The 25,979-nt window shown below is 42.9% G+C and overlaps 2 protein-coding genes across 2 annotated transcripts; one reads left to right on the top strand and one right to left on the bottom strand.

Moving 5' to 3' along the window:
- The first annotated feature begins 3,721 nt into the window (after nucleotides 1-3,721).
- On the top strand, nucleotides 3,722-14,439 carry LOC125441799 (histone H2A.V). The gene is made up of 5 exons (XM_048512713.1): nucleotides 3,722-3,869; nucleotides 10,439-10,516; nucleotides 12,063-12,176; nucleotides 13,018-13,147; nucleotides 14,109-14,439. Exons 1-5 carry the CDS (start codon nucleotides 3,867-3,869, stop codon nucleotides 14,168-14,170), a joined length of 387 nt encoding a protein of 128 aa, XP_048368670.1. The 5' UTR covers nucleotides 3,722-3,866; the 3' UTR covers nucleotides 14,171-14,439.
- Nucleotides 14,440-16,027: 1,588 nt separating this feature from the next.
- LOC125441798 (heparan sulfate glucosamine 3-O-sulfotransferase 1-like) lies at nucleotides 16,028-25,748 on the bottom strand. The gene is made up of 2 exons (XM_048512712.1): nucleotides 25,602-25,748; nucleotides 16,028-19,300 (listed from the first exon to the last, which is right to left on the bottom strand). The coding sequence occupies exon 2, from the start codon at nucleotides 19,043-19,045 to the stop codon at nucleotides 18,137-18,139; it is 909 nt and encodes a 302-aa protein (XP_048368669.1). The 5' UTR covers nucleotides 19,046-19,300; nucleotides 25,602-25,748; the 3' UTR covers nucleotides 16,028-18,136.
- Between the last annotated feature and the right edge of the window lie 231 nt (nucleotides 25,749-25,979).

Below are 25,979 nucleotides of genomic sequence, written 5' to 3'. Positions count from 1 at the left end.
GCACCAAAAAAAAGGAGTTCTATTAAGGGGCATAATGGATATGCCTGGGGTGGTGGTATGTTCTCCTCTCTGGCACTCCAAACAGCAGCTGAAGAACATGTCAGGAATGGGCTTATCCTGCATATTGAGCAGGGGGTTGGAATAGATGACCTGTATGGCTCCTTCCAGCTCTATGATTCTATTATTTTTGATGTTGTAAGCAGGGGCATACCACCCAGGGGGACATATGGGGTCAAATGTCCCCAGGTTGTGGCCATTTAGTCACCCTCCTCACACCCCATCTCCTCCCCTCCTCCCAGGTCCATACACTGATTTCAAGACTTGGTTGATTCTTATCAATTAGCTCTTTATCAATAGCCCACCCTCCTTAACTCTGTCTAGTGCTGAAATCCGGTGTTGGTTCCAGCTGGGAAAGAGCGCCAGCTTCAACAGTTCTGCCACAAGTAGCAGGTGCAGCAGTAGTGAAAGAGAGGAACTGCCACTAATGGACTGGGGCCCAGAGACTTCAGGGCTGATACCCAGACCTTAGCAATAGAAGCTGGAACATTAGACCAGAGACCATGAAACGACAGTCTGGGCAAGAGGGGAAGCATAGATGCCTCACTAAGTTGTGGGGCCTGCTGGAGAGTATTTCAGTCTCACAACTCATAAGGAGGAATCCCTGACTGACTCTAGGGCAGCTATAGGAGTATATGATAAAATAAACAATACTCTCCTCTGATGTTGTACCAAGTTGCTTAGAGTGTGTGTGCACATTAAGTGTCATCAAATCACTTCTGACTTATGGCAACTTATGAATTAATGACTTCCAAAACATCCTATCATTAACCTCCTTGCTCAGGAATAAATTCATCTCATGTAGGCTCGTCTTCTTTTTCTGCTGCCTTCAACTTGTGCTAGCATGATTGGGGTTTTTTTTCCCCAGTGAGTCTTGTCTTCTCACAGTGTGGCCAACATATGATAGCATCAGTTTGGGTCATTTTACCTTCTAAGGAGAGTTCAGCCATGATTTTTTTTCTCCATATTGTTTCTTCATATTCTGTCCTAACAGTGGCCTTTTGTCTGGAGCACCCGTTGCGCAATCAAATATGGTTGTGGCATAATCATTTCTTTTAAAATCAACCATGGCTTTTCATGATCCACAGTCAAAAAAATTTCTGTACTTTATGAAATACAAGCTACATTTCTTCTGATGTTCTCTTCTAAGCTGAAGTAACTAATGTAAATTTGCAATATGCTCTCTAGTGCCTCTTCCTTTTTTGAATCCAGTATAAACATCTGGCATTTCTCTTTCCATATGTGGTAACAGTCTTTGTCACAAGATTTTGAACATCACATGAGAAATTAATGTGATGGTTGGATAGTTGCTGCAGTCTTTGTGACATTTCTTTATTTTTGGAATTTCAATGTTTATGGGCAGTTGTGTTCTCAGTTGTGTTCTCCATATTTGTTGGTATATGGTCTCTGGTTCTGTGTTTTGGAATAGCTGTATTGATATCCCATTGTGAGGTCTCACAATCTTAAGCCAATAACTGGACTCTGAAGTATTGATCAGAAGTGTTTACTGAATAGGCATCAAAGCACCACACTTGACAAAGCCAGTTCTGACGAAGCTGGCATTCACAGTCCCTTTATCACTTGTAGAGAACCCCCCTCCCGTTTTCCCAAGAGTTTGTGTATTCTTTGGAGTTAAGGTGCCCCAAGGTCAGCAGCAGATAGCAAGAGAAAGCCCTACGAGCTTGTTGCCCTACGAGATAACGGATGTACCGCAGTTCCCATGCGACAGAAGTACCAGGGAAAGCCTAGTTGTCTACAAAGTGTGTGAAGCCATAAAGTAAAGATCAAGGAAAGAATGCACATATCGCAGTGAATACATATAGCAGGTTGGTTACATATATCTTTCTAGCAGTAGTTTGGTTTCCATTGTTATTATGATGTATGTTTTTAATTCATTAGTTGCCTTGGTGGCCCTGATGAGTACAGGAAGGCAGGGTATACATTTTGTCAATGATTATGATCACCAGGCCACCTTTCCAGTTTGGCACTGACTTTTAATAGCTGCCAAATGTTCTGTGCTTCCTGGAGCTTGCTTTGTCTTCATCAGAAATTTTCATTTAGTTAATTTATGAAGTCATATTTTCATGCATACCTGTGTAGTCCAAATATGTAATAACTCCTAGCCTGTTTGTGGTTCATGCCATGTTGCTGCTTATCTACACAGATATTTAGCTGGCAACAGAATAAAAAGAAGAGTTTGCAGTTATACTCTGCCTTTCTCTCCGATAAAGAGTCTCAAAGCAGATTAAAAACTCCTTTCCCTTCCTCTCCCTACCACAGACATCTTGTGAGGTAGGTGGGACTGAGAGAGTTCTGAAGAACTGTGACTAGCCCAAGGTCACCCAGCAAGCTTCGTGTGTAGGAGTGGGGAAGCAAATCCAGTTCATCAGATAAGAGTCTGCTGCTCAGGTGGAGGATCAAACCTGATTCTTCAGCTTAGAGTCCACTGTTCTTAACTACCACACTATAACTAAGTTCCTGGCCTCAGCTACAGACAATATGCAAACAAGGGGACTGGCAAGGACTTGTGGGGGGGGGGGAATCTCATCCCCCCCATTTCCTTTTCCTGAAAGCCCTCATTCGCTTTCTCTTTTTCCTGCTTCCTTCTCTACATTCTATCCTACAGTCTACCTATTATGCTACCCATCTTCAACTATAATTATTATTTAATGTGTACGCCATCTTTCTGCACAATGTGAGTTCAAAGCAGCTTAGGTTATTTGCATCTCTTTTATTTTATCCTCAAAACTGCACTGGGAGGCAAGCTGTGATGAGTGTGACTGGTCCAAGATCACCCAGTGAATGGCGAAATAAGGATTTGAACCATATCTCCCAGATCCTAGTCTTAAACTCTAACCACTACCCCAAACTTGCTTTCTTGTGGAGGCTGCGCTCTTGAACAGTAGTGCACAAGTACCTGGATAAGACAAGGAAGTTGTGTGGTGGCAAGTCACATGGCTGCTACCAATCCTGACCTAGGATGAATCCTCCTTCAAAGGCTACAAAAGCCCTTGAATCAGTGAACTCTGGGACTCGCTTCCAAGATTAACTGTGAGGCAAAGGATCAAATGAACGGATCTGGTAACAGTCCATAGGATCCCCCTCCTCTATTCCAAGTCAATATTAAATTTTACTTATACCTGTGAGGTCAGTTTTTTTGGCGGGGGACAAAAAGTTAAAGACTGACAATTGGCGGCAGGGAGGAAGGTGTCAAAAAGAAACAATTATTTCCATTTAGGGCATCGACATGATGACTACTGACGAAACACACTGAAACCTCTGAATGAAGATACAAAACCAACCCCCACCCCGGAGTCGCCGACTCCATTTTTTTCTCCTCGCAAACAAACAACTGGGGGGAGGGTGAAGACAACATGGGCGGGAAAACTTCCTTGCTTTCGATTGGTTCATATTGCTGTTACCTCAATGATATAGCCTCCTACATGGCGGCTTCTTTCTTTTATTGGGCAAAAGGCCCGCCACTCAGAACTCTTCCCACCCGCACGGAGCGACAGTTTGTCGCGCCTCCCACCTCTCTCGCTCTGATGTGCCGTGTGCAAAGAAAGAAGGGGGGCAAAAAACAGCCGTTAAACGGGCCGCTGGGCGGGACTTATCCGAGGAAGTAAGAAGCCGTAATTGGATTGGTCAAGGCGGGAGGTTCAAACTAGCATGGTTTGTCTTGATTGGCTCGCCGTGGCCGCGGCAGGCCAGGCTCCCTCCTCGCGTTCAGGCGGGTTATTGTCTTTCGACTTTCTGAGGCAGCTCTAGCTCGGAATCGGGACCGAACCTTACAGGGCAGCGACGAAACCATGGTGAGGGCAGAAAGATAATGGCGCGCAGGGCGAAACAGCGGAGAAAATAAACCCGGACGGTCAATCAAGAAGTGCTTGCGGGGCTCCCACTTATTTCTAGCGCCGGCAGTGAGGGAACGACGTCCGGCACCCCTGGGGGCGGCGAGAAGGCGATGCGTTTCTCTCCGTATCGTGTCGTGTCTCTCGTCCGGCTGGATCGAGGTTGACTCTTTTCCTGTCACGAGTGACCTTAAACCCCAGTTTATTAAGGGAGTTGGGTGGAGGTCCGGGAAGTCGCCAGGGGGCACATCCTGCCTTTTCACGGGGTGTTCTGGAAGCCCTGCTTGTTTCGGGGACTTCTCACGTATTCCGCTTTCCGGTGTTCCCCATTAAAAAGTAAAGTGTGAATGCGCTAACACGTGTAGCATATGGGTATCGCCGCCAGGAAGCTGGAACTGAGCGGCGGCTTTTCTCGCTGAGGAAGGCGCACTGGGTGACAAACCCTGGTTTCGCCCTGCGTTCAGTGGACCCTGATCTTAGGGGTGGGGGGTGTCTTGTTAGGCTGGTGTGCATTGCGCGCGGGCAGGCTTCCCCCCCTTTGAACTGTGCCCCCGTGTCACTGACACGGCCAAGGCCTCCGGGCTCCCCAAAGGGCGGCTTCGAGCGCTGCCAGCAGGCTTGCGTAACGCTTCTTCCGCTGCGAAAAGATTTCCTAGCAACAGAATGTGGCATAAATGTCATCTGTTTGCTCACGCGGGCGTCAGTTGAAGTGTGGAGGGTCCCACCAGAGGCAGCTCCCGCTATGACAGCCTTGGACCCGCTCGCCGCAACTTCGCGCGAGAGCCCAGCCCCCTTCCCGCTGTCACTGTGTTCCAGGCAGGTTCTCGCTCGTGGCCTGTGAAGATCTGCTCTGCATATTTTCCGCGAAGAATCTTTCGTTGGCTTTCACTCAGAAAGGCTTCCAATTATTTGGTGTAGAACTGAGGCTTTATCGCAGGATTGTGTGTACTTTTACTCAGGCGTAAGCCCAGTACTTAGGAATTTAAAGGTAAAAGTGCATAGGCTGGTTTTCAGAAGTGACAGCTAGCATGGTTGGGAAAGAACTGCCTTTCATTGTCTATCGCAAGTTGTCAACATTCCCAGTAAACACGTTCCCAATGAAATAAGTACAGTTATTCCTTCCACATAATGACTTTCCCTATCATGGTTTTGATATATCACAAGTCCGCATAACAAACTAAATGGGGATTTGGGGGGAGTTTTGCAGAAGCAGCAGATGGCAACAGAAAAAGTTTAGAAACTCAAATGCTTGTGTGTGTGTATGTGTGTGTGTATATATATTGTACAATGTAAACATATTTTATCTTTTAATCCCATAAATATGTACAATTCTTTTTGAAAGTTAAAGAAAAAATATAGACTTATTCTCTGGTAAGAAGAAAATTTTTTACAAGGATTTTCAGATTGTGGGGGGCAGCTTGTCCCTAAGTGGTGGTGAACCTATGGCACTCCAGATGTTCATGGACTACAATTCCCATCAACCCCTGCCAGCATGGCCAATTGGCCATGGAGTACCATAGGTTCGCCACCACGGCCCTAACCCCAGCGATGTTGAAGGGTTAACTGTATTCTGTACTTCAGTCAGGAAAACATTCTTGGTATTAAAAGTTATTGCAGAAACTGCTGAGTTTTACCATTTCTAATTGTTCTGTATTCTTTTAAACCAGTGATTCCCAAGGGACCCACTTCATAGTTTATTGTACCTTTGGGTACCCATTGTTGAATGTTCCTTAATTTTTGGAACCCACTTACAAAGTAACAGATGTTATCTTCACTCTCCAGTGTGAACACAAGAATTAAAAAATTGTTAACTTTGAACATGTTTATAATTTATTTTTCATGTTTGGTAGTTATTGCATATTTTTATTACATTATTTTATGGCCATTTTATACATTATGTATATGCAAACATGTGTCATCTCTCCTAGCTTGCCATGTTTCACTGTTCTCTTGCAACTCACCTGTAAAAATGACATGATCAGTTCAATCTACTAAATGAAATGCTTGAGGCTATAGCAAAAGTCATATGTTTTTATAGAATGTCCATTGGAAGGTTTTGTCTGTAATTATTTCCCTTACAAATTCTCTCCAGTCATTTCAGGGGTATGTGCCTTTTCGTGTTGCAAATTATGGTATACATGTATGGCAGTTTAAAAGTCTTGCTAATTAAAACAGAAGTCCAGTGGCACCTTAAAAAACTAACAGCATTTTTTCAACATGACCACTGAGTTATAGCTCATTTCTTCAGATGCTAGAAAGTGCCACTGGACTTCTGTTTCATTTGCTAGACTAGCACTTATACCCTAGCCTTGCTAATGGTCTGTTCAGTACTCCCAAATCATTTGAAAATAGTATGTACTCAAAACTTACCAATACCTTGTTTGTTCGCTTCAGGCCATGTTTGGTAAACAAATGTGAAGAGATTTGCTTTCTGATTTTGTGTAATCCAGAAGTGTGTTTCCCCTAGTCCCATTCTATACAAAGTTAGATAAGCTTAAACCCGTGAAATAATTGGACTTAGATGTGCCTAACTGTGTATAGGATTGTCACCTCAATGAAAACTCGTGTAAGATTCAAAAGTGATGTGTTGCCCAAATTTTTGCCACACAGAAGTATAATAATAAACACAATTTTTCAGGATACAAGTTTCTTTGAACTTCAGAACATTCAGAATAAATGTTCATAAAAATTGTATCCTGCCATTCTATTAAACATTTAAAGCTATTCACATAAACAAGTTAAACTTGTAGAAATATAAAGTGTCTGGCTAAAATTGCTTGAGATAGGAATAAGGCACTTTAAACAATATCCAGTTTAATCTTATTGTAAGTTTTAATGCAGAAACTACTTTCCTTTGCCTAAAATAATTTAAATGAACATCAGATATATTTCTTTGGGTTTCACATACAAAGGTGTCCCAGCAAAGAAAACCAATCCCACAGTAGCATGGCTTCTGTTGGAGATTTCAGTAAATGGACAGGTTTACACAGAAGAATTTGATTATACTGATTATAGTATTTGTTAGTATCATATCTTGTTTTATCCAAATAAATGCTTAGGATAAGGTTTGCGAACAGTTTTTTCCTCCCATGCCACAAAGTGCATTGTGACAGCAGTCGGGCAGATCTGCAGCTAGTTCATATGCAGGATTGGTAATTTCATGCAGCTCAAAACGTTGCATTTGGAGCTATAATCTGTGTAGTTTAAGAGCATACTTAACTATGTATTCTGTGTAATGCATTTAATTCTAGTAATGGCCCGACTGAGATGATTGGCATAGAAAATATATTGAGGCAAGAAGAACTGAACTCAACAGCTTGAGCAAGTTGTTTCTGTGGCCCCTTCCGCACATGCAGAATAATGCACTTTCAGTCCACTTTCACAATTGTTTACAAGTGGATTTTGCTATTCCATACAGCTGCAAAGTACATTGAAAATGGATTGAAAGTGCATTATTCTGCATGTTCGGAAGGGGCCTGAGAACTGTAAGACTGCAGCTAGCCTTTAAAAGCTTATTGAAATAAAGTATAACTCTGAGTTAACTTGAAAGTTGTTCATTGATCATTTGAAATTTAGTGTCTGGTACTTTTTTCCATTAACTTGATTAGGATGGAGCTGCAATCCTGTTCTTGCATGAGAGAACTGGGACATCTTGAGTTGGTTGTTCAAGTGACAATAATTTAAATCTTCTTTTACTGGTATTTTAGCATTCTTTAGCAGACATTGTTATTGCTGTGGTGAAATTTATAATTGAAAACCTCACAGTTCTGTCAAGCTTCAGGCTAGTCAGTGTTGTTGCTTTGGTGGGTGCATTTCTTGCCTTTAAGGTCCAGGGAGAGGCAGCATTTACAGTTGATATCTAACACAAGGCTTCTCTTCCTATATTAAACTGATAGGAGTGAGCAGTGGGCTAATTGCACCCCCCTGCATTAATCTGGGCAATATTGATTATCCTCTGAAACAGTCAAAACCTTAACTTCATCTGTTGAATTTAACTCTGTTACTATAAATACAAAAACATATTTTCAAGCATTTTTGTTGGGGAGAGGGAGACAATCAGCCTCTGAGTTGTTAAAGCACTAACTGGGTTCTTAGAAATATGAAGTCGTGTGGGTATGAGAGAGAGAGAAATTAGAGCAGGCAATACAAAGATGCTTTCTGACTTGACAGATGATTCAAAACTAGACTTAAAGAATATGACAGTGAAATTTACAGTCTGGTTTTGTCTGAGAGGAGGGAGGGACAAGATACAATTGCAGTGTAATTAATGGCATAATAAGTTCAGATGGCAAAACAGTGGGTAGGAAAACACCCTCCTTCCAGTTTATGCAGTTGTTTATACGTCATGCCTGCCAATACAGTATTTATATTGCAAGCAAGTGCTTGTGCAGTGTGCAAATGCTTCTTTAGTTATAGCTTAGGGTGTTAAGTCAAAGCACTATATTAAGTTCTACTGAAGGGAAGTAGTTCCTTTACTGATGTAATTGAGTGGAGGCCTGTTCCTCCTGATTTGTAAGTAGTCTGAAATAGGATGAAATGATTACTGATGGGTGTAGCCCTAAGATGCATGGTGAATGTAATAGGTTTGGAATCCTATAAAGATAAGATCCTGGTCACATAACCACATATAATGTAGACTGTATAGTTCTTCTAATAAAATACATGGTAGCATAAGGTCTTTTTACCACTCCTGTCTGTTTTGAATCTGTGCTGAACTGACAATGTGAACAGGTCTGAAGGTTCCCTATAACTTGTTCTGAGCCTCTGGCTTGGATTGGCATAATAGTGCAAAGTAAAAGTTCAGCATTCCAGACACAGATGCAAGGCCACAGCTATCATTGTTATTTTCAAGCATAGAAATTTGTGAAAACAGGGAAAGATCTGATTTCTACCCAGCCATTGTAGTCTATGATGGCATTTTGAGCATATTAGATAATAATCCTTAGTTTATACTGCTGTATCTAAAGTACAGTACTGCCTGTTACATTTTATAGCAATGAAATAAGTCAAGGCAAAAAAGTCAAGGCAGGAAATAGACACCACATGAATGACTGTATGTAGCTTCATGGTGTCTTGTTATAACTTTAAGACTAATATGCAGAAAATCGTCCCTGGCATGAATATTGCTCTTGTTATGGTGTCTTAGTATTAGGGTTGTGTTCAGACTTATAGACAGTTTTCAAGCTGTCCTACAAAACCAAGAAGAATGAAAATCTCTCAGTCATATATTTGATTGTATTGTCACATAATCAGCTCATAATGAGCAATGCTTTAATGCTGAATTCAATGGTGAATTGAAATTCTGGTTATTGGGATTTCCAATTATGAAATATTATTCTAGTGCCAATATATTTGTCGCCGAAGCAAGCATATTATGAAGTATTTGGTTTTAATTTCATTCTAGAAGTTGTATGCCTTCATTAATTATTATTCTTGTCTTCCAGAAGAGTTAGGGGTGGTTTGTGTGGATTATCCCATTTTATTATTAAATCAAGATGTCTGCTTTACACAGCATATATTAATTGTGGTCTTCCAGCTCAAATTTCAGATAAGACTTTAATGCCTAGATAATTACCAGTTAAAAAGGAGAAATTAAGCTGACTGTATATGTTTTATTTTTTGTATAGGAAAATCAGTTATTTAAAATGGGCTGGAGCTGTTCATGTATAATGTAACATCTTTATTAATCCTAATACAGTTTAAGTGGAAAAAGAATTGTGGGTTGATATGCTTAACATAAAAGTTCCATTTGATCAGTTTTAGAACACTTATTTTAGCTGAAATCCTAGTAAATCAATGGTCCTATCCCCACAAATCCTCAAAAACATTTCTAAAACATTTTCAATCCCCCTCCTTTTTTTACGATTTTATGTCCACACTTGTTTAAATATTTACAGCAATATATAAATTGTGAACAAATCCTTATTATTTAATCTTTTATATTTTACACGCTTATTGCAAATTAAAGCTTCTTATTCCATTTATCTTCGACATTTAAAATAAATCTTTCCCTCTTAAAAAAACTAGGTAACTGAACAAGATGTACAGATTTACACTGTACATTTACTTTGCAAAAGTACTTCAACTGAATACTTGCAGCTAGAGGGTTTCGGTTGTAATGTCAAACAATCATGACAACTTCATGCCATCTAAATTTTGGAGTCACTTTCTTTAATAATGTGTTTGTTTTTTAATTTACATAATTTATTAAACACCCCCCTTTCCTGCCTTTATCAGGACCGCCAAGGTGGATAACGGATTAAAAACATAATAAAATCACATCTTTACATATTAGGCTTTGGTTCAAGAATAACGGTGGGATTCTTTATCAAGAAAAGAAATACCAAAGCATAACATTAAAACTTATGACAATTTCATGCTTTTGAGTTTATAGAAAATGTGGCTGTTAACATTAAGCAGACATTTCATCCCTACATGTTGGATTCTTAGTTTTGAAATGTCCTGTGTCTCTGACTAGTGTCTTAAAAACAAGTAAACTTTATTTGTGTGTGTGTTTTTAAAAAATTTAGGCTGGAGGCAAGGCTGGCAAGGACAGTGGAAAAGCCAAGGCGAAAGCAGTGTCTCGCTCACAAAGAGCTGGACTTCAGGTAAAATTTGTATATTGGTTACCTCTACATCAATGTCAGATTTTATTCAGATTTCTTGAGCAATGTTGCTCTATCGTTGTAACAATTATAACATTGTATGCTGTGCATTAGAGGTGTGCATTGAGATATGCCCTGGGGGAAAAACCAAAAAAAGGACCCTGAGAATTTTTTGGCTTTTTATGGATTTTTCAGGTCCATAGTTTTTGTGAGGCTCTGGGGGTGTGGTTTTTTGAGAAGCAGCTACTAAATTTGCATGGCAGCTGCTGGTGCCTCTCCTTACAAGAACCCCAGAATTTGGTAAAGATTGGGACAGGATGTCTCCAAACAGGGTATACCCATCTGTCCTCCATTAGAAACAATGAAGGAAAAGTTGGGGGCCCATAACATTGTATCCCGCACTAGCAGTTGCCATGCAAATGTGGTGCCTCTGTCTTAAATATAGCTTTCCCAGAGCCCCAGGGAATATTCCCATTAACTAACATAGGAGCTGTTCCCCTTAATTTTTAAAGGGAATGGCTCCATGTTAGCCTATGGCAACTTTTTCTGCTGCTGCTGTGTGTGTGTGTGTGGGGGGGGGGGGGAGGTTTGAAGCAGAAGCACCAGATTTTCAGCATAGCTGTAGGTGCCTCTCTTTACAAGAGCCCTGGGTTTGGTTGACTTCGGGTCAGGGGGTCCAATTTTATAGGCACCCAGTTTTCTTCCATTTGGGAGTCCATAGCATGGGACCTCCTGACCTAGTCTTCACCAAACTTGGAGTTTCTCATAAGGAACTGCACCTGCATCACTGCCAAAAATCTATCTTAAAAACAGCCCTCCCTTGAGAGCCCTTAAAAGATTTGCCATAGGGTAACATGGAGCTGTTCCCTTTAAAAGTTAATGGGAAGAGCTCCTATGTTAGTTAATGGGAAAACTTTGTGGGATTCTGGGCAGCTATTTTTTAAGATAAAGGCACCAAATTTGCAGCACAGCTACTGGTGCCTCTTTTTACAAGAGACCCCAAGTTTAGTGAAGATTGGACCAAGAATTCAATTTCATGGGCCCTTACATATTCCTCCATTGTTTTCCCCTCTTTGGGGCCCCATAAAACTGGACTGTGTGACCCAGTATTTACCAAACTCATGGGTAAGGAGAGTCACCTGCAGTTACTCTGAGAATTTGGCTCTACCTCAAAAAACTGACCTTGCCTAGCCCTGCAAAGATTTCCCATAGGGTTTAATGGACCCAAAAAATTTCAGATATTCAATTAAAGCTAAACACAAAAAACTCATCACAAACTGAGAAGGAAGCCGAGTTTCCCTGGAACAAAGTTGTTGGTTATTCTTGCCTCTTGGCCAGAGAAGAGTTCAGGTAGTAACAAGAGCAGTGCTTAACTTGGCAACTTGGTTGACTAGTCTGGAAAAACTTGAGTTCAGGTCCTGATTATAGATTACTTATAGTGGAGATAACCACATTCAGTGTACGTGTTTTTATTAAAAAAGGTTCACAGTCACTGTCAGGGCCTTGAAGCAGGCTTTGACTGTGAATACTGAACAAGTCTTTCTTTTAGTTCCCAGTGGGCCGTATACATAGACACTTGAAGACTCGCACTACGAGCCATGGACGGGTTGGTGCTACAGCTGCTGTATACAGTGCTGCAATTCTTGAGTACCTCACTGCTGAGGTAAGTTCTATTGCCAAATCCCATGAATGTAGTCCATGGCCCTGTAGGTATCTCTGAAATTCCATTACATACCCTGTTTCCCCAAAATAAGCCCTAGCATGATTTTTTGGGATTTTTGAAGGATGCTTGAAATATAAGCCCTACTTCAAAAATAAGATTTCCTGACGCAGCTGATCTGGTCATGTGAAGGGGCGCAAAATCATGGAAAAAATAAGACATTCCCTGAAAATAAGCCCTAACACATCTTTTAGAGCAAAAATTAATATAAGACCCTATCTTATGTTCGGGGAAACACGGTATCTGATCTTGCTTTCTTTAAACATGGATCAGACAATATTGTATGATCCTTAACAGGTATTAAACTCTAATATGGGTTGTTTTCATACCTTCTCTCCAAGTCTTCAGACAGCGTTGGTACAAAAGGTAAATGACTCACCAAACATTCCAAACATTATGCTCTTGCCTCTGTGAATGGGAAGAAATGACAACTGCTTGACCCTTCACCCTAGAGCAGTGTGGGGAAAAGCTTTTTCTATTGGTCATAACTGCAGACTCCAAAATAGTTAAAGACTTCTGTTGTCTTCTCTGGGAAATCAGAACCTTTATTATGAAACCAGCTCTCTATATGGTTAAGAGGTTTTCATGAGCTGTATTAAACCATCTTGAATTGGTTACCTTGAAGACCATTTATTTTAGGGGCCCAGAATTATTTTTCTAATAACAATATAACAAAGTTGGCTCATGTTTTGGCTAGTAAAATATAGGCCTTGTTTCCCAAAAAACAGATGAATTTGAATCCTTTTAAAAGTGTCCTATTTCAGTCTTTCCTTTCTCCTGACAGGTTTTGGAATTAGCAGGTAATGCTTCCAAGGATCTCAAGGTAAAACGTATCACTCCTCGTCACTTGCAGCTTGCTATTCGTGGTGATGAGGAATTGGATTCCCTTATTAAAGCTACAATTGCTGGTGGAGGTATGTATCAGCATTGTTTCTGAAATGATTAGATTATAGTAAAAACTGATGTTGATTACAATCAATTAAGTGTAGCTTTTCTCAGTGTACTTGTATCTAAATGGTAAGATGTTAAATGGTAACATCTGCCAAGTAGTGAGAAATTTGCTTCTTCGTTGGATTTCTACTCAAGTGAGGACATGCATGAAATTCCCCTCATTGCTTGACAGAACATTGATTGGTTTAGCCATACAAACTGCTCAACTGTGATAAATTACAGTTTGGTAAATGGCTGTCTGTATTTTATTGTATGAAGTAGTTGTAAATGGTCATGCTTATTAATATGTTTCCAAGTCACTGCTTCAAATGCAGCTTTGTGACAGAGGTGGGTTCTGATCTTTTCTTTGCTGCTTGTTGAATTTGGGTTTTAAAAGCATGCTGATATGTTAATCTCAACAGAAAAATAGAACAGATTTCACAGCAATGTTTGGGGGGTTTTTGCTCCACCAGTGTCCTGGATGTCAATCCCTGAACACCTTTCTTGCAAAATAATTTTCTTATTTTAAATTTATGGCTACAAAAGTAGATCAGGGGGTGAAACCAGAAACATATTTTCACAGTATGTCCCACACAGCCCACTGTCTATGTACTTGAGGAAAACCTAATCTAAGTAGAAAATCTGCGGGAAGGGTGTGTGTTAGTTGGTTTTTAAAGTGTGTGTAATAATTTTTCTTGGCATTGTGTTTTTTGAGCTGAGCCAGTTCAGTCCCAAATACTAGTATTAAATGAAAGGCAAATTGCTTGGTTCCTTCCTCTTTTGAGTTTACACGGGGTTTTCATAAAGGCGGTTGGTTGCTTTGACATCTCAAAGTCTGCAAAATATGATCTTTTCAGCTTGTGAAGGAACTGGAAGTGAATGTAACATGATATGAATGGCTACCAAATCTCAACTTCTAATTCTAATCCATTATTCTCTTTGCAGGTGTAATTCCTCACATCCACAAGTCTCTGATCGGAAAGAAGGGACAGCAGAAAACTGCATAGAGAAGAGTTTTAAACAGCCCTCTTCCTCCCTGTCATTGTACTGTAACTGGGACAGAAGAAATATGGGGATATGTGGAATTTAAAAAAAATAGTTAAATGGAAGAGCACAGACAATTGACTGTAAACTTAAAACATTTGTTTGTTCTTTAGATTCAAAGTTTGACAAAAAAAGTACCTTGTTATGTGGCAGCAGTTTGTGTGTTGATTGGCTAAGTTTCTCCCATGTGTTTTATACAAAAATGGAACTGATAAAACCATTTTTTACAAAACTTGTTCTTGTGTGTCATTTTGGTTGTTTGTAAAGTCAATGTGGTTGAGACTCCATATCTTAGGCCGTTTCCGCACGGCCCATAAACGACGGCCTGGGGGCGGTAAAAACGCCGCCCCCAGGGCGGCGTCAGGCCGCCCTAAACAACAACCCTTTAAAGGGTTGTTGTTGGGGAGGAAGCGTCTTCCCGGCGGCGCGGTGTGAACCGCGCCGCCGGGAAGACGCCGTCGCCCTCCTCCGTTCTACTCACGATGTCCTCGTCGAGTTGCCGCCTGCTGGCTGGCCGGCCCGCCCACACTGTCCTCCGACCTCCAGGGGTCGGAGGGCAGCGTGGGCGGGGCTCCGACGGCCAGCAGGCGACGACGAGGACATCGTGAGTAGAACGGAGGAGGGCGAAGAGGCGGCTCCGTGTGGAGCCGCCTCTCCTGCGGCGGCCTCCGCTTGGCGTGCAAGCAGGCTTGCGCCCCCACGCCGCCAGCACTCTTGGCGGCGTGGGGGCGCAAGGAGGCCGTGCGTAAACGGCCTTAGCTATAAAACTGGTGCCTTCAAATCCTATTGAGCTTCATTTAAAAAAAATACCTTCCCAAATTGTAATTTTTAACATGGCCACATTTTTGATTGACTTGCCTTTTTCTTTGACAGGTAATTGAAGTAATCCTATGGAATCAAAGGCCAGAATTTAATGTATAAAAGAATGTGTAGTTTAATAATGCAATACTTTTACAAGGGTATCAGATACAAGGGTAGGTTCTTGAACATAGCATGTTGGCTTCTGCTTTAGTTAATGCTTAGTTGTGCTATAAAGTATTTATTCTCAATTACTCACCAGTTATAAAGGCAAATTAAAATCATCAACAGCAATAAATCAAGTACTTGTGCAACAAAATGCTACACTAGCAATGCTGCCATGATTATAATGGCAATTTTGTCATATGATTACTAGTATATGATTTGACCACTATATAGTATAGTATAATAACCTTGTGGCTGGCTATACATATTAGTATGTTCTGTGAATTAATTTTCCTGATGATGTTATTAATCTGGTTAGCTCATACAGTACAATTTCAGGCACACTGGTAACAAATTATGATGGCAAAATGAGATTTGTTTCATAAATACTTGAGTTCCTGGCATGGCTGTATCTGTCATTAAGTAAATCTGTGTAAACTCTTGAGTTGTGATTTCAGTCTGAAACAAATGTCCAGAAGCTCTGCGACTTGAAACTCATACAAGAGATGGAGCTTTCAAGTGAGACCCTTGTCAGGAGCTTTCAGAAGGAACCTCCTGAGTGAATTAAGCCACATAAAGTGGGGCTTTGGTTGCATCTCTATCTCTGGCATTAGTAGTGTTAGCCACTTTGGATTTCTGTCCAGCATATTCTGCTAGAAGAATGACACTTTGAAGTTAATGCCAGGATCTGATCAAGGAGGAAGCCCTTGAGAACACAGATAAAAGCCCTTGTAAACATAGATAATGATTTCAAAATCAGTAAGACGCCTGTGGTGGCAGGTAAGCTGGGGTTGGACTCTTCCCAAGGCCCATTTTTGTATTGTTTGTGAGACAGCAAAATTGACCACTTTAATAAATGTTTTCAGATGCCCCTTTTACTAAAAAATGCAGTGGTGTTTCACATTGCTGTGGGACAGAAAACTGGCATAATCAATAGGGGAATATACATCGTAATAGGGTATTTATTGACTGAGTTCCAGGAATGGCACTCCTATGGAACACTAAACTAAGATAAGCAAACCTGATCGTCAGTCTCCAGCAATAAGCACGCTACTTTCTATCTCAGTCTCTGGCAGACTTATGAAGAGCAATGAATTCATTGTTTGTAAGGAACTGGTTCTCTAAGAAGTAGACAAGAAAGGAAAGCTTGTGTTGGTATGCATTATTGTGAAGAGAAGACTGGCATGAGGTGTCTTCCTTAGTTCTTGTGAGTTGAAGACCAAGAACCTGTTGCAAGACTTTCCACTGAGCAGAGTACTTCAGTCTGTATGGTATCTGCATGGCTGGATTGGTCATGAGCAGATGATGCTGAATGCCTGTCAGTTTTTCAGGAACAGGTGAGATCTTTCTCTGATGCCTTCCTTACACCTTTACTGTTTGAAAAAGGCACTGGGGAAAACTGGGTGTAAAAGTGTAAGAATCCTTCAGTGATCACTGGGGCAACCTCAGCCTCCCAATTCCCTCTTGTTCTGACTCACTTTTCTGCAGAAATCACACTTAGTTTCCCACAGACAAAGGTATTGTTTGATAGGGTATAGAACTGAGTTGGAAATATATAGTTCCACAGAAGCAGCTACGTCTGCAGTTGAATCCACAGGGGTTCCAGGATATTCTCTTTCAGTAGCACCTGTGTGATTTAGTTCAAGGGAATACTAGATGTATCTGCTAAAAGTTTTTACTTGCTTTTGCCACTTGTGCGTGTGCAATACAAACTAGGCCTATGGCCTATGATTGCCTATCCAATCAAATTCAATAAGGCTTACTCCAAGTATTTGAACATACATTACAAGCTTGTTTCAACCAGAATGCTTCTGCACCCTTTGTGCACTGTTCTTGGCTTCAGCAAGAACCATGTGTCCAAAAACCATTTGCTGTTTGCCCTGGTTGAAGCAATCTTGAGAGCTGCTGCAGCTGGAATAAATGGCATTTTTGCAAAAAAAAAAAAAAAACCTACTGAGGACTAGATAGTTTGATCTAGAAAGGGCACTGCTGCAGCTTCTCCTTTCATGCCCAGAGAGCATGCAAGGCCCTGGAAATGTCATAATCCCATCCTCAGTCAAGACGGGAATAAGCCCCAGTTAATGGGATGTTTGATCAAACATGCTATATTCAGGTCTCCCATGCAGTCATTCTGCCTCTCATTTGCTGATGCCTGTGCTCTTTATGATTGGCTCTGCAGCCACAAATGCAACACAATGTCAGATTTTATGAAAATTATGAGGAGGAATTTGGGCTACCTTGTAAAGGCTGCCTGAAGGGATCTTTCTGCATTTGTCAGGCCTGTGTCCCATCAAGGGGCTGCAGTTCAGCAGTAGTCCTCATTAAGTGCATATATGTCCCAGGTTTTAACCCACAGTATCTCCAGTTAAAAGGGTCTTGGGTAACAGAACTGGGAAAGACCTTTATCTGTCTGAGGTGGCTTAGAAAATTGCTGCCAATGTAGTCAATACTGGGTTGGATGGTCCAAGGGTCTGAATAGATCTGAATGGTTGAGATGCAGTTCCTACAGTTGTTTATAGTATGAGGTACAGAATGAGGAAACTTATTGTGTAAACAAATGGTTTACATTTTCTGCGTTTGGCTCCTCACACAATTGCTGGACATATACTCCAAGGGAGATTGAATCACCAATAGCCTACAATGCATCATCTGAATATATAAGATACAGGGTTCATTAGTCTTACTTGGTGTGAGATCTGGAAAAAAACAGCCAACTGTTATATTGAAAGGCTCAGAATACGTGAGTGAATGGGTGGGATATGATTGCTACTATATAAGCTACTTCCTGTTGTGCTCTTTCCCTCAGGGTTCAGAGGCCACTGAATTGCTTCTCCATGGTAGTGGTCCATTTCCAGTTCACTAGAAAACAAGGGGAACAAAGATCCACCACAGAAGCCCCTGTCCCTATAGGCCTTACCCCAGAGCCAGTCCACTATCTGAATATCTCACCAAGCCTCAAAGAGGACTCAGCACCAGTTGAAGGTCCGTCCCACCATGGCAAAGAAGTTCTCATTGTGCTCACTGAAGTATGTGCAGAGTTGTTCCAGCAGTAGTTCATCTACAGCTGGATGAGGTCGCCCTTTGGATTGGTCCAGGCAGTGCTGATGTCCTCTGGCCTGCAAGCAGAAGAAGCCCTTGGTTTGGTTGAAGTAAAAATTGTCTGGGCCTAGGTAAGGCTCCAGTCCTAAGAAGCGCTCAACCTGGCTCATCTCTGAGAGCGGCTCCCGAATCAGGCCACCTCCGTCCACTACATGAATCTGGGTCCTCGGAAAGAATTCTAACCATCGAGCCAGGTGCACAGCGTAGAGGCTCCGGTGCATGGCCTTGTATTTGGTGTTGAGTCCTTGACCATTCTTCAAGAGGATCTGTTCCAAAGACTGGTAGGGCTTCTGTTGTGCCTTGCGGTTGTGCAGGATCTGAGTGTAGTCAGACACCAGCCTTTCAACCGGATCCCGGACAATAAGAAGCAGCTTCACAGAGCTGTCCATTGCGTGGATCCTTTCTGGGGCCTTGAAGGAAGAAAAATAGCCTGGGGTCTTTTCGACAGTAACTTGCCCAGAGTGTGAGATTGGCATCTGCTGCCTGTACCAACCCAACCCCTTGTCGTAATTCTCATCCAGGTTAAAGAAATGCATTTCTGAGTCAGCAGCTGCCACCTGGGGGTGCAGACTTAGCATCTCCAGTAGAGCTCTTGTGCCCCCTTTCCGTACCCCTATAATGATACTTTGAGGTAGGTGTTGCTTCCAAGCTTCACTTGGGAACTGGGAGTTGTTTCCTTTCCACGTGGTCTCCCAGCCATGATGGCTCCTTGTTGCTTCCTCCATGTGAATTCCACATGTTTTCAGAAGCAACAGAAGCAGGCAGGTTTTCCCCATCTCTGACTCTGTCTTGAGATGGGAGGTGACTGAATATGTGTCGGGGTAGATCAGTGTGTCTCCTCTAGTGCAGATATTCCATCTCTGTACTTGCTCACAAGAGGCCCTGGTCACTCTTCTGGATGTGGAGGACTTTTATAAAGCAGACTCTCCCTCTGTTGCCCAAAGCCTCATGGGATTTCCATTTTAGTGTTGCAGGGAATTTGTGCTAGAAGAGCATCTGCGCACCAACAGTCTAGCCCACAGCAGCTGCTCCTGGGGAAAGAAGAGAAGACTATTGTGAATGGCTGTCAGTTTGTTGGTCCTTCAACGTTCTGCAGAGGCAGGAAAATAATAATGGCTGATTTGGAATTACAAGGGGATCTGGAGTGTTACGGAGCTGAAGCCAGGGCTTGATGGCTATCTGGTGGTCTTGAACATTCCCCTAACCCCATTGCTTTGTTAATGAGACCATTGAATAAAATCCCTATCTATATATATATAAATCTAACAGTGTGTTTGTCCCTGATGGTGTCCCTCAGAAACTGCTGGACGGATCGCCCCCAAATTTTCACATGACGTCCCTCCCTGTTGCAGGCAGGTAATCAGACCTTCAAATCACTGAAAGTCCATATCTGAGCCAGGTAAAACGTCTTTTTCCTGTCGCACCAGGCCATGAAGCTGTTTGCGTTTAACTGTCACCCTTAGAATGTTCGTGCAGCCTGCCTGTCTGTGGCCTGAGGGCTTGGTATGAGGGCTTATGTTCAAGCAGATGGCCAGAGATGAGCAGTTTAAACAGTAAACAGGTAATACTGTTAGGTAATACGAGTGGAAGTGAAACACATACACACTTTGCCGTGTGAGACGTCAGGTGGGATTCCCCCCCTCACACGCTGGTAACTTTCACTCTCTGTGCCTCACTCACTGCTACCACTCAATACACATACTCTCATACACATCCAGCTCATCCTCACACACCTCACTCTGCCCTCCCTCACATCCAACCACCACTTACCCACTTCCTCACCCATATTCGCCACAGCTCTCTTTTACTAAAAGCGAGCTGGAGTTTGCCTTTTTCTTCTAAGAAAATCTGCGGGGTGGGGGCGAACCAACACTACTGGCTCCGCTTCTTTTGCACGTGGCCTTTAAGAACCTAGGGAGCTGGCCTCGATCTGAGCGCCTCTCCACCCTGCCTCTGCTGCCTGACTGGGATAGCCTCCTTGCCCCAGTTCTGCCTTACCCAAGCCAGGACTGTGCATGTCAACCAGCCTCATGGACAGTGGGATTCACACTCTGGACAGTTCCGTTGTGGAATGGAAAGGATTACCTTATACTAAAAAAACAAGACAGCACCATATAACGATGTGCATTGAAAAGGGAAAGAGGGATTCCATTTGACCACCCCAAAAGGCTATGCTGGGGATCATTGGACCTGCATGGACATCTGTGTGGGTTGCGGACTGTGATGAGAAGGACAATTGCCACAGCAATGCGTGGCCGGCCCCACTAGTTAGCAATAATTATCAAGTAGAAGAGGGAAGCAATTAGAACAATGCACTCTGCTATGTTAAAAAAATGGGAGGGAAGGCACCATGGTATAACCTGATCTTGTAAGATCCTGGAGGCTAAGTAGGGTCAGTACTTGGAAGGGAGACCTCCAGACAAGACAGTGGCAAACCACATCTGCTTCTCACTTGCCTTGAAGGCCCCTTGCTGAGGTCCCTTGCTATGAATTTAGCTCCCTCTAGAAAAGGTTATGCACCAATTGCTATGCTGGCTTTCCCCAAATCTCATCAGTCTTCTCTGGATTATTAGTCTACATCCAGACCCAGACTGACTCCCAAGCCCCAGTTCAGGTTTCAACTGCTTTCTTGTAATAGAAAGGGGAAAGATGGGTTAAATGAATGGGATGAAATAAAGAAAAGATGGGAACAATGCACCAAAGAACTACACAAAAGAGATGAAAAGATAATAGATTTGTTCCATACATATTTGCCAAGTCTTTTCTTGCATTTGGGTGGGGCCTGTATTTTGAATCTTTCAGCTGGATGTCAACTCTTCCTATTGTTAGTGGTGCTCGAAGCAGGAATAGCCAGAATCTCATAGAGAAGACTGTTTCAGATAGCAGGCTCAAGGTTGACTCAACTTTCCATCCTTCCGAGCTCAGTAAATGGATTTAAATATGATGCATGATCCAGCCAGAATTAAGTACATTGAAGTCCCCTTGATTCCAAGCCAGGAAATGAAGCATACAATTTATAGGGGTGTTAAGAATTCAACATCTGGCCCTTGACTTTTTTAAATACAAAAGGTAAAACTCTTCATGTGCTGAATTGGATGGATTTTTTCTTCCTTTTCTGATTTTTTTCTGCACCCTACAGACAGTTCTACAGCTGTGAGCGGTGCCACAAGGCAAATTGGTAAATGGAGATCTTCACCAGTGTTACATGTTTCTCTCCTTTTTGTTTTGAGCATAGAAATCGGGTAATAGAAGAGCAGAATCTGGCTTAGGTCTGGTAAAAGAATAAAGTAGGAAATCCTGTGCATCAAGTTTCTTGCACAGACAGTCCTCACTGCACAAAGGGCAATTCAACAAGCCTGGCTATTTCTCAGCCCTCTTAATTTCAGATGATTGGCTGTTGCCCAGTGCCAGCTTGGTGGGTAACTGGCATCTCCTTGGTCACTGAGCCATCCCTTGATGCAGCTGGGTGATGCCCCCTGCTGCTCTTCCAAAGAGGGGGACAGTTGCAGCAGGGGTGACAGTGTTGCTATCCAGACAAATTTGGGCGCAGGCCATGCAGGTTGTCTGGGGCAGCTCCTGCAGGACGGTCCCATTTGAAATGGACATCTGCATGAAATTCACACACAGGCATCATCTGGGAGATGCCCCCTTCTCGGCCACACACAACAGTTGTGGCAATAAGAGGCTGTATCTGACTGGAAATGAAGGGGCAGAAGAAATAAAATTCACCCTCCCCCAATTTACTAGTTCTAAGTCGCGTGACAAATTTGCTGCCAGATTTACCCACCTCATCCTCAGACCTGCATTGCAAATTATATATAAATAAAAAAGCTAGTTTAGGTGGCTGTGAGTTGATCCAGGCATAACATCTTCCTCTTCCCCCCTTCTTAATGTCCTTTTCTTTTTCTTCCTGTTAAATGAGACTCCAGAGGCCGAAGCCCAGAATTCTTGCTCTGTGTGCCTGACTAAATTCCTCTCCCGGGGCCAGCATGGCGTCACTAAGTGCCACACCGATGCTCTAAACAGTTTGACAAACTCCACTGCAATCCTCCAGGGCCCTCACAGTTCCCTGGTCATGCTTTCTCTGAGTTCCGGCAAATTTCACACTGCAGCTGCTAAGATAAAGAGAAGGGGGAGCAGAGAGTTCCTGGGTTTTTCTCAAAGAAATGCAGAATTGCAACCTAGGCTCTAATTACTGAGGAGCACAACCCAGAAAATGTGCTGGGAAAATGTAGATCCTGTTCATTTCAGTGGATAGGAGAGGTTCCCCAATAAACTGTTCCCTATCTCCCCTGTCTGCTGTTCCAACAACACTTGGAATCCACAGGTCAAAGTATCCTTCTTTGTTGCCTCGGGGCTAGGCCACCTGTGGCTGTCAGAATGTACATGGTCTGTGTTGGCTCAGTTGGGCTTGCTATTATGACCTGTCTCAGTTGGCACCTGGCCTGGGGCATGGGTACCAAGGCTAGTCACTGGTGGGGTTGGCTTTTGCTAGAAGTTGTTTTCATTAAGACCTGCTTTGATGCAATGAGGTGGATCCCTCTGGAATTGAGGATGCGTGCCACTTCCGAACACCTGATAATGATGGGGTATGACATGATTGTAGGACCCAGGGGTGGGGCACGGGAACAGAAGCCATCACTGAGGTAACAGCAGCTGCAAGGGACACAGGAGAGATCCCTGGGAGTACAAAACGTAGTTTAGGGAAAGCATAGCAGAAGATAAAAGCATAGCCCTCCAATCACTACGCTTGTGGGCTCTTGAGAAAATAAACAAGATTTCTGGGTCAGGATTTTCAGGAGGAATATGGCCAAAAGTCGGCAAAGGGAATATGGGGCTGGCTGGATGTAAAAGGGGACAAGAGCCCACTTGCTTTGAAGAGCTGTACAGAAGTTCAGCAGGTTTGCCATGTTAAACGGAACCTGCCAAGACACTGTCCCCTGTGACACCCTTAAAAGCCACAAAGCCCCATCCTCTGATACATCTGATTATCCTACAGAGCCAGAAGAAATACACGGAGCTCTTTTGATAAAACTGGGATAAGCTGCTGGCAGCTTGGGAGCCCCGTCTGGCCTTCGAGTGCTTTCCACTTGGCCTTCGGCATTGCTGCCCATCTCAAGAAATGGATATTTTCTCTCTCTCTCTATGCATTTTCACTGCTGGCAGCAGCCACGAGCAACTGGACTCAGCTCCTTCTCAGCTGCTGATTCCTGAACAGGAGGAGTGAAGACCAGCGAACTGATGTGGGTAACTGTGCAGGTGCCACACCTGGGGAACTCTGATCAAAGCCTCTGCTCCTTTTCTTATGGGGACATGGCTTAAAGAGCCCATTACCCAAACCTTGGCTCAAGTGCATGGATGGAACCATTGCAGGCTTTTCGGTCCTTTCCTCATGGAGCAGTAGGAATGGGGAGATGCAGGTTCAAATCCTACCATGCCATGAAATTCACTGGGTGACTCTGAACCAGTCAATCTCTCAGCTGAACCTACTTCACAGGGATGTTGTCGGGAGAAAATGGAGTAGGAGGTGATCCATGTGTGCTTCCCCAAGCTCTCTGGAGGAGGGACGGGATCAAAAGATCATCAAACAATAAATAAATGTGCTCAATTCAAACTATATCCTGGGAGGGACATGAACCTTGGCTAGGATCTCCAAGTACAGAGGCCTTTTGAGGCACAAGATAACACATAAAATCCAAAAAAAAGTATGGAGAGAGTAAAGAGCTACCAGAAAGAGTAAATAGCTATTGTTTACTGTAGCTTTAAGAAAGAAGGAGGAAGAGGAGGAACTTGAATGTATACACCACTTTTCTCAAACAGTCTTAAAACAGCATAAAACCCCTTCCCTTCCTCTCCCCACAACAGGCACCTTGTGAGGTAGGTGAGGTTGAGAAAGTTCTGAAGAACCCAAGGACATCCAGCAGGCTTTGTGCATAGGAGTGGGAAATCAAACCCAGTTCCCCAGATTAGAGTCCACCTGCTCTCAATCACAACATGACATTGGCCCATTACTGACTACTGTGGATATACTGTTGCCATATTGCCAGCCTTCAAGACTTGGTTGATGTCAGTAAACGGCAAGGGGAGTGCAGAGCCCGGCTTAACCTTTAAGGAAGGACTCGTTAGGGCCAGGAGACTCAGGCCTGCCAGTCACCACCATTGTGCAGCATCTGTTCAGTTCAAGTAAATATCCAAGAAAACTTCCCTTTATGCCCTGAAGCTCCTAGCTTTTCTGCCCCAGTCACCTAAGGCTGCCATCTTTTTTCACCAGCCTTTGCTCCAGTGCCCTTTTCACCTACTTTGTCTACAGATCTTGGGAGGTTACTATTTTTTTTCCTTTATACCAGGAAAACCTTTCTGCAGATTGAGCAGATGTTAAAGCAGATCAGCAGGTGTGGGCTCCCCCCCGCCCAGATTTGTTGTTCCTCTAAAGGCAAGCAAATAACACTGGCCCATTCATGAGTCCCCTTTCTGAAGAGGAATGGTCCCTCTTAATGGTCTGTCCTCATTAAGTTTAAAAAATAAACCATAATAGTTTCAGCTGGGATTCTGAACTAGGTGGTAAATGTTACTCTGAAGGGCGGGGGAAGGGAGGAACTGGAGCGGGTTTGCAATAATTGTAAGGATGGTTTTTTTAAAAAAAAAGTAAGTACTGGATAATAATTTGCCACCCTCTGCCCAGTTGTTTGAATTCTCAGGCAGTTCCTCTAAGGACATGATTTCACCCCCAGGAATTATTATTATTTTCCAGAGTTCCTAAGGTAACCAGGTACAATATACGCATGTATTCAACATGTAACTATTGCTTACAGATTTTATTATCTAGCAATGAGACACACAAAGGAAAGGAGGGTAGAGGAAAAAAATAGAAAGGGCATGAGATCAGTTAAAGAAAGGGGGAAAATATATTGTCAGAAAGATGCCAGGCAGATTTCAGGGCATTACAAAATATATCCAACGGTAAGGAGCAACAAAGGAAAACAAATGCAGTCAGGTGAAAGAGAATGGAAGTTGGGAAATATGGGCAGATAAAGGAGTGAGTGATTGAAGATCCATTGAAGTCAATAGAAGTTTAAATACAAAACATTAAAAGGAAACAACACAGATACAAGACAACATTCCTCAGGACTAGCACCTCTGTCCTCTGCTTCACACCCAGGTGTCAAAAATTGTGCCTACCAATAGATTAGGAACTTCCATAGCAGGCACAGTTAGGTTCCCATCAATGCAAACACTGAACTGTACACATGGCCAATAGCACTCAGACACCACGCTATGTGGTTGCCTCCAAGCCTGATACTTATGGCAGTAAATTCAGCTCCCAGTCCTTACCTGTCAAAATGCAGGACTCCAGAGTCAGCGACAGCCTGGACCAGACGCTGTGCTTTCGCTTTCTCCAGCTGTTTTGCCTGGTGCCAGCCTCTTTGTACCGCTTCTCCTGCCCGCCCACAAGCACATGGGGCTCTCTAAGCAGTAAGTAATCCTGTCCTGCCCTCCCTCCAGAGGGAGGCGGGGGAGAGAGAGAGAGATTATTGTGGTCCTTAGGGAAAGGTGCTGGAGAGAACAACAAGGTACAAGATGGTCTGAGTCACCAAAGCACAAGGGGTGGAAAGGGATTATTCCAGACAAGTCAGAGCCTGAGGAGAAGGGCTGGACAGCTCACCCACAGACAGGACCAATAATGGATGGAGCCTTCGGGCACAGCAATGG

The sequence above is a fragment of the Sphaerodactylus townsendi genome, linkage group LG12 (genome assembly GCF_021028975.2).
Source record: "Sphaerodactylus townsendi isolate TG3544 linkage group LG12, MPM_Stown_v2.3, whole genome shotgun sequence".
NCBI lineage: Eukaryota > Metazoa > Chordata > Lepidosauria > Squamata > Sphaerodactylidae > Sphaerodactylus > Sphaerodactylus townsendi.
Note: the sequence above shows the minus strand (reverse complement) of the source record. Positions and strands in the feature narration are given on the sequence as shown.